The sequence below is a fragment of the Natator depressus genome, chromosome 1 (genome assembly GCF_965152275.1).
Source record: "Natator depressus isolate rNatDep1 chromosome 1, rNatDep2.hap1, whole genome shotgun sequence".
Classification (NCBI taxonomy): domain Eukaryota; kingdom Metazoa; phylum Chordata; order Testudines; family Cheloniidae; genus Natator; species Natator depressus.
Window position 1 is genome coordinate 16,502,801 of NC_134234.1, and position 13,520 is coordinate 16,516,320.

General features: G+C 44.0%; 1 protein-coding gene across 1 annotated transcript in view; it reads right to left on the bottom strand.

Moving 5' to 3' along the window:
- The window catches only part of GDPD4 (glycerophosphodiester phosphodiesterase domain containing 4), an 87,664-nt gene that overhangs the window by 43,652 nt on the left and 30,492 nt on the right, over positions 1 to 13,520 (bottom strand). The window contains exons 3-5 of the mRNA XM_074955356.1: positions 11,232 to 11,322; positions 8,795 to 8,855; positions 2,902 to 3,121 (exon numbers count right to left, since the gene is read on the bottom strand). Of these exons, the coding sequence (XP_074811457.1) occupies positions 2,902 to 3,084 (183 nt within the window). The 5' untranslated portion in view covers positions 3,085 to 3,121; positions 8,795 to 8,855; positions 11,232 to 11,322. The remainder of the gene's footprint in view (positions 1 to 2,901; positions 3,122 to 8,794; positions 8,856 to 11,231; positions 11,323 to 13,520) is intronic.

A 13,520-nucleotide genomic window follows, 5' to 3' on the forward strand; every position in this document is an offset into this window, starting at 1 on the left:
GAGACAACAGTAACAATTCCTCCTCTGAGATGGCAGATGAAATTCAATGTTGATAAATGCGAAGTAATGCACATTGGAAAACATAAATCCAATGATACATATAAAATGATGGGGTCTAAATTAGCTGCTACCACGCAAGAGAGATCTTGAAGTCATTGTGGATAGTTCTCTGAAAACATCCACTCAGTGTGAAGTGGCAGTCAAAAAAGTGAACAGAATGTCAAGAATCATTGAGAAAAGGATAGATAATAACACAGAAAATATCATATAGCCCCTGTATAAATCCATGGTACGCCCACATCTTGAATACTGCATGCAGATGTGGTTGCCCCATGTCAAAAAAGATATATTGGAATTGGAAAAGATACTGAAAAGGCAACAAAAATTATTAGGGGTATGGAACAGCTTCCATATGAGGAGAGATTAATAAGACTGGGTCTTTTCAGTTTGGAAAAGAGACGACTAAGGGGGGATATGATAGAGGTCTATAAAATCATGACTGGTGTGGAGAAAGTAAGTAAGGAAGTGTTATTTACTCCTTCTCATAACACAAGAAATAGGGGTCACCAAATGAAATTAAGAGGCAGCAGGTTTAAAACAAATAAAAGGAAATATTTCTTCACACAATGCATAGTCAACCTATGGAACTCCTTACCAGAGGATGTTGTGAAGGCCAAGCCTATAACAGGGTTCAAAAAAGAACAAGATAAGTTCCTGGAGGATATTAGCTAGGATGGGCAGGGATGGTGTCCCTAGCCTCTGTTTGCCAGAAGCTGGGAATGGGCGACATGGGATGGATCACTTGATGATTACCTGTTCTGTTCATTCCTTCTGAAGCACCTAGCATTGGCCACTGTCGGAAGACAGCATTGCTGGGGTAGATGGACCTTCGGTCTGACCCAGTACGGCCATTCTTATGTTCTTCTGCATCCTGGGACCCTGGGCATAGTCCTGGGACCAGTGAGGATTTCCCCAGACTGTGGGAGTAGTCTATTCTATACTAACTAGAATTCCTAAGCTAAGATATAAACTATTTAAAACTACATTTTACAGGTTCTGCAATAGTGAAGAGGACACAATTCCAACTCAGGCCATGCAGCAGTAAGAAGGAACGGGGAGGTGTCAACTCACACTGCCTCTTATACCCTCAGTCGGAAGCACAGGGAGAGTTGCTGCACATGTGTGGGTAAATGGACACTGCTTTGAAGAAATTCCCACCTCAGGCACATGCCGCACATGCGTACCCAGATGTGGAATACACACAGGGACCATCACTCAAAGAAGAATCATAGATTCCAAGTCCAGAAGGGACCATCAGGATCATCTAGTGTGACCTCCAATATAACACAGACCATAGAACTTCACCATTATAATTCCTAGAGCAGAGCTTTTAGAAAAACATCCAATCTTGATTTAAAAATTGACAGTGATGGAGAATCCACCAGGATCCTTTGTAAATTGTTCCAAAGTTATTTGCTCTTCCTGTCAAAAATTTCCAGTCTGAATTTGTCTAGTTTCAGCTTCAAGCCTTTGAATCTTGTTATACCTCTCTCTGGTAGATTGAAGAGTCCATTATTAATTATTTGTTCCCTACGTAGGTATTTACCAATTGCAATCAAGTCACCCCAAAACCTTCTCTTTGTTAATCTAACTAGATTGAGCTCCTTGAGTCAACCACTGTAAGGCAGGTTTTCTAATCCTTTAACAGTTTTATGACTCTTCTCTGAATCTTCTCCAGTTTATCAACATCCTTCTTGAATTGTGGTCACCAGAACTGGACACCATATTCCAGCAGCAGTTGCACCAGTGCCAAATACAGAGATAAAATAACCTCTCTCTGCTCCTACTCGAGATTACCTTGTTTGTGCGTCCCAGGATTGCTGGTTGGGCCATAACATACACTGGGAACTCATGTTACCACAACCCCCAAAACTTTTTCAGAGGATAGAGTCCCCCATCCTGTAAGGATAGCCTACATTCTTTGTTCCTAGATGTATACAGTTACATTTAGCTGTATTAAAACACATATTATTTGCTTGCACCCAGCGATCCAGAGTGCTCTGAACCACTGATCTATCCTCTTCACTAGTTACCACTCCCCAGTTTTTGTGTCATCTGGAAACTTTATCAATGATGATTTTATGTTTTCTTCCAGGTCATTGATAAAAATGTTAAATATCATAGAACTGATCCCTGCGAGACCCCATTGGAAACACACGCACTTGATGACAATTCCCTGTTTACATTGACCTATCAGTGAACCAGTTTTTAATCCATGTAATGTGTGCTGTGTTAATTTTATAGTGGTCTAGCTTTTAACCGAAATATTGTGTGGTACCTAGTCAAATGCTTACAGAAATCTAAGTATTACCTTTTTCTACCAATCTTGTAAACTCATTAAAAAAAATCAAGTTAGTTTGACAGGATTTATTTTCCATAAATCCATGTTTATTTGCATGAATTACGTTGCTCTCCTTTAATTCTTTATTAACTGAATCCTGTATCAGCCACTCCATTATCTTGCCTGGAATCGATGTCAGACTGACAGGCCTATAATTACCTGGGTCATCCTGTTTACCCTTTTTAAATACTGGCACAACATTAGCTTTCTTCCAGTCTTCTTGAAATTCCTCAGTGCTCCAAGACCTATTGAAAAATCAACATTAGTGGTCCAGAGAGCTCCTCAGCCATCTCTTTTAAAACTCTTGGATGAAAGTTAACTGAACCTGCTGATTTTAAAATGTCTAACTTCAGTAGCTTCTGTTAACATCCTCCAGAGATACTAGTAAGTTTGCATGAGGCATAAATCAGGGCAGAGTTTGGCCCATAGCACCTTTCGAATACAAGTGTGATGGACTTGTCCCGTAACTAACAGCTCACAGTAACAACATGCTAACATACCATCTTGCAGCAGAATTTTCCTGGCTCAGTCCTTCTCCGCTGATATCGCTTCCACCGGCAGCTGTAGAGCCCCGCCAGGCAGGAGATGAAGGGCTGATGTTCATACCGCTGCAGCAAGTGCCGACGCACCACCTTCAACTTCCCAAACTTGAGCTTCTTGAGACTGACGGAACTGCTGTCCATCTGAGGAGGCTTATCTCATTTTCCCTCTGAAACGAAACTGAAAATCATCAGGGGACATTGTCCCATATCTGCTCTTGCCTCCCTGGACAACACATTTCACATAGCTTGTCTGATTAGCAGGCTTGCGCCAGATTTTGCCCTGAGTTAGACCTACTGTGTGATCCCATTAGGCCATACGTTCTCCTGCATATAGAAAACTGAATGAAAAAGGGAACCTCCAAAGGATGAGCTGCTAGCCTCTTCTGTTGGCATGCCAAGACTGGCAGGACAAGATGGATGTGAAGATATGTGTTATGTTTCTTTAAGACTGGCAGGATGGGAACTGGGGAAGATTCTGTACAGAAGCTCTGTAGTAAAGCAGAGAAAAAGAAACTGAGTGGATAATATTGTTTCCATTATCCTGATGGAGTCCCTTGTTCAGGGACAGAAGACAGTGTCTCCTTCTGTGATTCTTCATACACTGCCACTTGTTTTTAGAGCTTGTTTTAATAGCCCTTTGATGGAAAACACACCTTTTCAACCAAAACAAAACAAAAAAATTTTGATTAAAAAATTCAACTGGGGGAGACGGGCAAAACGGGGGGGAGAGAACAAAATTACTTGCTTTTATTTTGTTTAATTTTTACTATTTCCACCACTGCAAAAAAGATGGGAGGAAAAGTAAAATTTCAAAAAGTGAAAGAAACTGGATTTCCCCCCCCCATTGAAATTAAACAAAAAATTTTAAAATACTAATACTTCAAAAAAATCAGTTAAGAAAAACCAAAAATATTACACAGAAAATTTACCTTTTTTCAACCAGATCTGATTGTTTTGAACTGGTTTAATATACACAGTAAGAAAAAAAAATCAACTTCTCCCCGCCTGTGGTGTGGCGGTGCCCCACCCCCATGCCAGATTGGGCTACAACAGGCCAGAGCCGCTGCACAAGGCAGCAGCCAATCAGGGACGGCCTGTTAGAGAGCCAATCAGGGCCAGGCTAAGCCCTATATAAAGGCTGCCCAGGAAGGGAGCAGGCAGTCTCTCCCAGGCCTTCAGAGGGTGAAGGTCTGTCTCCGTCGGGGCGGGGCGGGGCGGGGCGGGGCGGGGCGGGGCGGGGCGGGGCAGGGCAGGGCAGGGCAGGGCAGGGCAGGGCAGGGCAGGGACCGGACCGGACCGGACCGGACCGGACCTCCTGCCCGGTACCTGCCAGGCTGCAGGCCCTGAGAAAAAGGGCCTAGCCGGTGCAAAGGGGCCAAAGGGGAAACGGCCCAGGGAGAGAGATGGACAAAGGGAGAGAAGGAGGGCAGGCAGGAAGGCTAGGGCAAGAGACGGACGGGACACCACTGGCAGAGGGCACTCTGCATGAACTGAGCTAATTCCCAGAGTGAACAGCAGGAGGCGCTGCGGTGGTGAGTCCCAACCCTGTCACACACACCCCCACACGCAACAGATTTCAACTCTCCACAAAGACTTTCAGTTTGATAAGCCTGGGAGACAGCCCGGATTGTGGCAAAGTACAATTTATGCAATGGACAATGAAGCTGAAAATATTTTAAAATAATTTGTGCTTGCTTAGGAAATAAATCAGAATAACTATGACATTATTCTTGGAGAGCATTTAATCTCCCAAAAGAAGATAATGCATAAATAGATGGGCTTTTACCAAAGGATGCAGAGACAAGCCGGAAGCACATGACTTATGTTGGCAATAAGAAGAAAGCCATATGTTGGCAATAAGAAGAAAGCCAAGGGAAGTGTGGGCCCCTTACTGAATGAGGGTGGCAACCTAGTGACAGAGGATGTGGAAAAAGCTAATGTACTCAATGCTTTTTTTGCCTCTGTCTTCACGAACAAGGTCAGCTCCCAGACTACTGCACTGGGCAGCACAGCATGGGGAGGAGGTGGCCAGCCCTCTGTGAAGGAAGAAGTGGTTCGGGACTATTTAGAAAAACTGGACGTGCACAAGTCCATGGGGCCGGATGCGTTGCATCCGAGAGTGCTAAAGGAATTGGCAGATGTGATTGCATAGCCATTGGCCATTATCTTTGAAAACTCATGGCGATCGGGGGAAGTCCCGGAAGACTGGAAAAAGGCTAATGTAGTGCCAATCTTTAAAAAAGGAAAGAAGGAGGATCCTGGGAACTACAGGCCGGTCAGCCTCACCTCAGTCCCCAGAAAAATCATGGAGCATGTCCTCAAGGAATCAATTCTGAAGCACTTAGACGAGAGGAAAGTGATCAGGAACAGTCAGCATGGATTCACCAAGGGAAAGTCATGCCTGACTAATCTAATTGTCTTCTATGATGAGATAACTGGTTCTGTGGATGAAGGGAAAGCAGTGGACGTGTTATTCCTCAACTTTAGCAAAGCTTTTGACACGGTCTCCCACAGTATTCTTGTCAGCAAGTTAAAGAAGTATGGGCTGGATGGATGCACTACAAGATGGGTAGAAAGTTGGCTAGATTGTCGGGCTCAACGGGTGGTGATCAATGGCTCCATGTCTAGTTGGCAGCCGGTATCTAGCGGAGTGCCCCAAGGGTCGGTTCTGGGACCGGTTTTGTTCAATATCTTCATTAATGATCTGCAGGATGGTGTGGATTGCACCCTCAGCAAGTTTGCAGATGACACTAAACTGGGAGGAGTGGTAGATACGCTGGAGGGTAGGGATAGGATACAGAGGGACCTAGACAAATTGGAGGATTGGGCCAAAAGAAACCTGATGAGGTTCAATAAGGATAAGTGCAGGGTCCTGCACATAGGACGGAAGAACCCAATGCACAGCTACAGACTAGGGACCAAATGGCTAGGCAGCAGTTCTGCAGAGAAGGACCTAGGGGTGACAGTGGACGAGAAGCTGGATATGAGTCAACAGTGTGCCCTTCTTGCCAAGAAGGCCAATGGCATTTTGGGATGTATAAGAAGGGGCATTGCCAGCAGATCGAGGGACATGATCGTTCCCCTCTATTCGACACTGGTGAGGCCTCATCTGGAGTACTGTGTCCAGTTGTGGGCCCCACACTACAAGAAGGATGTGGAGAAATTGGAGAGAGTCCAGCGAAGGGCAACAAAAATGATTAGGAGTCTGGAACACATGACTTATAAGGAGAGGCTGAGGGAACTGGGATTGTTTAGTCTACAGAAGAGAAGAATGAGGGGGGATTTGATAGCTGCTTTCAACTACCTGAAAGGTGGATCCAAAGAGGATGGATCTAGACTATTCTTAGTGATAGCAGATGACAGGACAAGGAGTAATGGTCTCAAGTTGCAGTGGGGGAGCGTTAGGTTGGATATTAGGAAAAACTTTTTCACTAGAAGGGTGGTGAAACACTGGAATGCGTTACCTAGGGAGGTGGTGGAATCCCCTTCCTTAGAAGTTTTTAAGGTCAGGCTTGACAAAGCCCTGGCTGGGATGATTTAGTTGGGATTGGTCCTGCTCTGGGCGGGGGTTGGACTAGATGGCCTCCAGAGGTCCCTTCCAACTCTGTTATTCTATGAACCAGCAGAGCTTTGAGACTTGGGCTTGTCTAGACATAAAAGTTGTATCCCTATCACTATAGGTATATATAGCTGAAACAGTACAACCCCTTAGCTGTGGGCTCACTATAAAAGTTATTATACCTGTATAGCAATTCCAGCATGGGAAGGCGAATAAGTTATTGATATGAACTGGATGAAACCTTGTTATGTGTTGAGTTAACACCTCATTGAGATTGCTAGGTGTGAACTCACCCTTCAATTAACGTAACTGTAAGGATAAGCCCCGTCTAAGACAAAAGATATTTAGAAACTGGTCCAGGAGATTTTGAATGAGTATTGTAATTGGGTGTGGGGGCAGGGGGAAAACAGATTACACAGAAATTGATATGAGATAAGAAGAAACAGGAAGAGAGCACCTGAAGGAGGAACTGAAACCATGGTAGCTGAGCTGACTCTGGAAGAAACATGGGGAGAGGGTTTTTGGGTTGCCTGATCTATGGATTATGTATTAATTATACTGATTACTTAAGAATTCCCAGTTAACACTCTGCGGTTTGATTAGGTTCCTGTCCAAAGATCTGTCCCAGTATTATTAAAATTACTGTTCAGCTGGGAACCACGGTGTACACAGTTGCAACACCCACTCTTAGCCCTGGTCTACACTGGGGGCAGGGGTGTCGACCTAAGATACTCAACTTCAGCTATGCGACTAGCGTAGCTGAAGTCGGCATATCTTAGGTCGACTTACTTGGCTACTCCCCCGTCGACTCCACCTCTCACGAGCTGGAGTTCCGGAGTAGATGGGGAGCGCGTTCGGGGATAGATTTATCACATCTAGATGAGACTCGATAAATCTATCCCCAATAGATTGATCAGTACCCATCGATCCGGCTGGTAGTGAAGACCTGCCCGTAGGAGCTCTTCTGTTTTTGTAATAGTTTTATTAATACAGTTAGCAAAGTCACCAACACTAACGCAGCAAGGTAGATAAAGATAATACAGAATGTACATCTGAACATCCACCATCCAACTCTCACCATCCCTTGCAGAACAACCTGAAATGTTAATCATTATCTTCCTCAAACAACTTTTATAATATGTTCTACTTACACCACTACACCTAATGCATATTCAGCAGGGGTTTTCCCCCTCTTCCTTATTTGTATTTCCTCACCCTCCTACTGCGGGCATGACCTTATCCATAGGTTAGCATATTAATGATCTCAACATATTGTCATGTATGTCAATTTGTTGCCAAGGCAAGTTTGTGGTTATGCATCTGCGGATGTTCCTATCCTTCAATATCCAAAAGCTGGGATCAGTTCATATTCCTGTGGTTACCTAGTCATATACAAAAGTCCCTAAACTTAATATTCCCAGATCCCCAATAACCCAGGGTCACTGTTGGGTAACTCACTCATGCTAAGGCTCATAGGCCTCAAAGCCTTATGCTAACTGCTCAAGCTAATGTCTTACAGGATGTAAGCTTGTAGGCTCATTGCTTTACTGCCTTAACTTATGTCTGTGCCTTACCTAGCAAATACCTATAGGCTACAGGGCTCAGGCTTCAAAGAGTGCTCTTGGTTTTGTGAGCAAAAGCTGCTTCCTGCTATTTGACTCCTTCTGTGTTCAGAGACGCAGGACTTTATACATTCTTTGTAAATAAACAGAACTGCATCAAAGACATACCTATTACCAATTTTTACTCCCTACTGGATCACACACAGAGCCCCAAATTTTGGCTAGCCACTCGGGTCAAAAAGGGGAAACACTGTACCTGTATAAGACCCCTTTACACAGGTATAACGGCAACCATGCCAGAAGTTGTACCACTATCACTAGATCAGTAAAAAACAAAATCACCCCCCCACACACACCCAAACCAGTTATATTGGTACCACTTTCAAGTGTAGACTGGACTTTCAGTAGCAGTAAGAGGACTACATAGGAGATGATCTAGTAATTAGGTTTTAAACACAACTTTCAAAAAAAAATTATAACTAATGTGTGAGCTCACTTTGGAACAGACAGTGCAAGTGGCACAACAGTGTGAACTAGTGAAAAAGTAATTCACCTGAGAAGAAAGTAGTGAGATTATGGTGCAAGACGCAGGGAAAAACCTCCCATGGGAGAAAACAGAAACACCGTTTTTAAAAAAAAACCCTCTTATGAGCACTGGGTTAGTTGGCAAAAGCGATTTTTGTTATATTGCAGAGCTTGGGAAGTGATAGTGTCACTTGATACATATTACCTGTTTGGAGCTGAAATCAGGAATGTCTCCTGCAAGTTGCACAGGGCTCTGCCTTCTTTACCTAATTTATAAAATACAATAATAGTTTAAAATAGAAATGTGCAGTTTACACTTTCCATCCTTACGCAGGTTTCCACACAATTAATTGCTTGTGAATGACCTACATTTATAGCAAGAGTTTATATTTTTATTTGAAGTGATTTGATAAATCATTTGAAACAATGGATACATTCAGAAAATCTCCTGAGCCATTCACAGACAATTTGCCAACAGAAGAGGTGACATTGGTCAAATTAGTTACCAAACTCTATCTAACATGTTCTGTGTTAAATTCTCTCCTCTGCAGTGATGCAAATGAGAGTGAATTATGGCTGTGTTTCATGCAGATCTATATATGAAAAAGATTAACATATCACTATAGCATTGCCAACACCAAGTGTTCCAAAATCATGAGTCAAACCTCATAATACCATGAAATCGCTTAAAAAATAATAAGTGCTGGATTTTTTTTAATCTCAGTTTTTAAGACATTACATTACTCAGGTCATATTTTCAAAGCTTTTCTCTGCAAACATAAGGGCTAGAAACTTCACTTTTTCTTTAATAAATCTGAGATTCTAAGCCAATCACTTGCCTCCAAGGCTTGCAGCTTTAAGACAGACACCAAATATCACAATAAAATTGCAGAACTCAATGTCATTATTTATATAACGTCAGAAACGTGCTGTATGGATTACAAACAGGTCTGACCATTACCTCTGTCCAGGAGAGTTACAGCAGATCTAATGCTCCTATTCTATTTGCATAGCTTACGTATTTTGCATCTTTCCATTAATGGGTCAGCTCCTGTTCTTGGATATTTTGGGGTCAGGTTATTCCTCAGTTTTTTATTCAGTCCTTACTTGGGGTTTGATCCTACACCACTGAGGTCAACAGAAGCTTTGCCGTTGGTGTCGATGCGAGCAGGATCCGGCATTTAGACAAAAATGGGAATTTGCCAAATAGGAACCTCGGGATTTGGGCCATTTTTACTTCATACATTCCCAGAGCAGTCTTAGAGCTCCTAAATCTACAACTACAGGTATCCCATAGGGCAGAACATACACTCCATGTGCATCCAATGCCAGTGACTTTGGAAGTTTAACATGTACCAGGAATGCAGAATCAGGCCTTTACTATGTATCAAGGTGCTTATCTGGTTCCATCACCACAGTATCTGAGCATCTCACAAACATGAATGAATTTACTCTTCCAACGCCCTTGGGAGTAAGGGAAGAATTAGTCTGGGCCCCCGTTCAGCAAAGCACTAAGCAGACACTTAACTTAAAAATGCCCTGATGAACTGGAATCTTAGTTTTTCTTTATAAATCGTTTCCACAAACCCATCCACAACCCGCTAATAATTTTTTGGCAAAATTAAAATTTTATTCCCTCGAGTGGCCTGGGTGAGCAGAAGTGAACGGAACACACAAGAGGCACTTTCATAGTCTGAGTCTTAGCTCCGCATTTTGTAACTTGTGTATAAAAGCCAGCATTTCATTCACATCCACATCACGTCACATTGCCAGCCCCTATTGCCCCTAGGTTTCAACCTTACTGCTCTCTGGGTTTCTTCTTCCCATGTAAAAGTCTGTATTTCAGACCATTTGTCCCCGGATCTCTCAGCTTCATTTTTCCAGGCTGAATGTGTTTTTCTTTGCCTGGTATTGAAACCAGCTTGTTATTAACACTCTCCCTGGTCTCTCTAATCTTTTCAAACTGAACTGCCCCCCAGCCCTTGTCTCTGTCTGCCCTGTCCCTTCCCTTTCTCGACTCAGAGACCTGCTTTCCTGCTTCTCACTTCCCAGTGGCTGTCGCCCAACGGACACAGAACTTTCCAGCCTTGGTTCCAGGAAGGGCCTTACTGGAATGTCATCAAGCATTAGATCAGCTTATCTTAAAGGGCCAGCAAATTCTAAAGGGGCAATAAACCTGGTAGCTAATATCAGCTGCTGTAAATTGGCATAGCTCGACTGAAGTCAATGAACATATGCCAACTTGCACCAGATTGACCACTAAGAATCAAGTGACCCGCATAAATCCCTGCAGATTTTTGGTGTTACCGATTAAATGAAGTTGTGCAGCCTTTGTGAATGGAATTTGTTGCGCCTCTCAGACTGATCAAATTAGACATTGGTTAGACTGGTGACCACCCGCAACTATTGTGATCTACAAGACTATAAGTTATGCAAACATATTTGTATTTATTGTTACCTGTCCCCCACCCCTGTTCGTTTAGTCACCTGTTACAATCCTAGAATTAGTTTTATCAGACAGACTTTATTTGGTTTGATTACAACGGGGCCATCATCAGCCCTACTAACAGCAGAGAAAGGACTCCATTGTCCTAACTCCTAATCGCCTAACATAAAGGTGATTCAAAACTGAGGCTACTCACAACATAGGATCTGTCTATGTCTGGACCAGGACCAGCAGTCATGGATTATCCAATGGCGATTCTACAAACTCATCTCCTGTTTTTCAGTTTTCTGTAGAAAGAGTTATAGGGCAGAGTTAAGGTTATTTAGGCGTTCTTGAATCTTTTAAGTGTCACCTTAATGTGGAATTTCCAGCATTTCTAACTGTGGCGGTTCAATGATGAGACAGAACACAGGTTTATCCAAGCAAGCAAGCTGGTTAGCTGAAAAGGGCTGCTGCCTGTCAGCTTTCCACCTTCCCTTTTATTATATTTCTCCCCCCTGCGCATTACCTACTTCCACCGCAAAAAGACACAACAAAGGAATACATGACTTTGATTAATATTCTTATTTTCCAGCCTCTATCTACTACAATCCTAATTCTCAGGCCTTGAGGCCAGGCCAAGGAAGCTTCCCACGATTACTGTCCTTTAATTAACTTCCCAGGGTTCATATCTGGTCCTCGTCCTTGGATGGAGCAATGTGTTGCTCCTACACAACGGTCAGGGTGTGCCCTGACTGTTTCCAGGTGGATGGACTAAACATGAACCCTTCATTCCCCCGATTTTTGTTTAATTATACTCGGCCATCTCATGGTAGTCGTCAATTTGCTTTTGCAAGCAATTTAACTCCCAGACTGACAAGGACATAACTCGGGGAGCTTGCCAGGGCGAATCTCTACAAAGCCTTAGCAAAGAGGGAATACATTGTACACAGCAGCAGCAAAAAATAAGCCCAATGATCACAAACACAGCATAACCAAAAAGTTGTCGCAGCCATCCTAGAGATGGCAGCCAACCTGTAAGCCAATTCCAAAAGCCCTCAAACCCCACATCTTGACGTATGTGTGCCGTAAGATTGGCCAACTCGGCCAGTCTAGATTCTATGGAACGACTATTATCAGTTAAATTAAAACAACACATATGCCGAAACGTGGAACAGCCTAGGTGATGTTTTAAGAGCAGAAAATCAATGGCTGCTCTGTTATCCAAAATTGCATCCCTTAATTCGTGTTGCTCTGCATTAAGTAGGGCAATTGCCTGGGATGTTGTGTTAATTGCCTTCGCTGCAAAGCACGCCAGGGCATTTAGGGTTCTGGCTGTATAAGTGGCAAGCCCGGGGACCCCAACAATGGAGGCCGCTAAAGCAGTATACTCAGCGCGACTAAAAAGCTCAACATCTGCAACACAATTATCTGAAAGGGGTACACTTCTTTTACTGTGCCTTTGGCTGGCAAAAGGCAATATAAGCGTTATTCTACTAAGACAGCAAAGGGTGCCATCACTTAAATTTGCAGGAATATAACTAAAGGTGTGTGAGCCACAGGTAAAAAACCACCCTGATGGTAGGATGATATGGCCATAATTGTATGAAACATTCACAGCGCGGGAACAATTTAAGAGGGGTTGAGGAATTTGCCGACAGCCCAAGGGCACCTTTGTACTAGTGCAGTTAACCACACGCGCACAGGTGACATTGTTGGCCCCGGCCGGGTACGGTGTGTGGAGGGATATAGCCGTGTGAGGCAAGGTATAGTTGGCCGGGCCCCAATTAGCCATGCCAGAGTACTGGGAAGAGAGATTCGCGTAAGCAGCGAGCATTGTCTTATTCCCTATTTCCTCAGGGTGATGACATACTGGTATAAGGCATGTACCTAACAATTCTCCGGCTGCTACAGAATCAGACAAACAAAAGTGGGTAACATTTGCTATTGAAGCCAATCTATCCCATATGTTATATGTCATTCGGGCCCGTAACGGGGGAAGCGCTCCCGAGCCAACCCCTACAGGAAATAGCAGGCACAAAAGGCATACAATCAGCACAGAATTAGCAGTGATTTGGGCGAGAATCGCCACAAACAAAGTCTCAGGAGTCTCTGGCTGTTGATTTGCTGCCAGTCTTCGTTGAGCCGCCGCGACCAATGCTTTTACTGCTCCCCATGTCACGGGCTGGCTTGGGACGCTACGCCTCTTCCGTTTCCGTCCCGCCGTTGTCGACCCGGGAGGCACCACGTTCTCCTCCAAGGTCAGCTGAAACTCCGGTATGGGGTTCGACAGCCCCTGGCGCCACGCCATGCTGTTTCAGTGCCGGTCGCACACACCGGGCTGGAACCCACAACGGTCCTGCAGGGAGAGACACAGCAGCATATCCCCGACCCCAAGTGATTAGAGGTACTGGGCCCAGCCACTGCGGATCGGGCAGCTGACGGTAAAAGACACGCGGTCTTTCCAGTACCTCAGATTTGTGAAAATGGCGATCCGCGGGGGTCT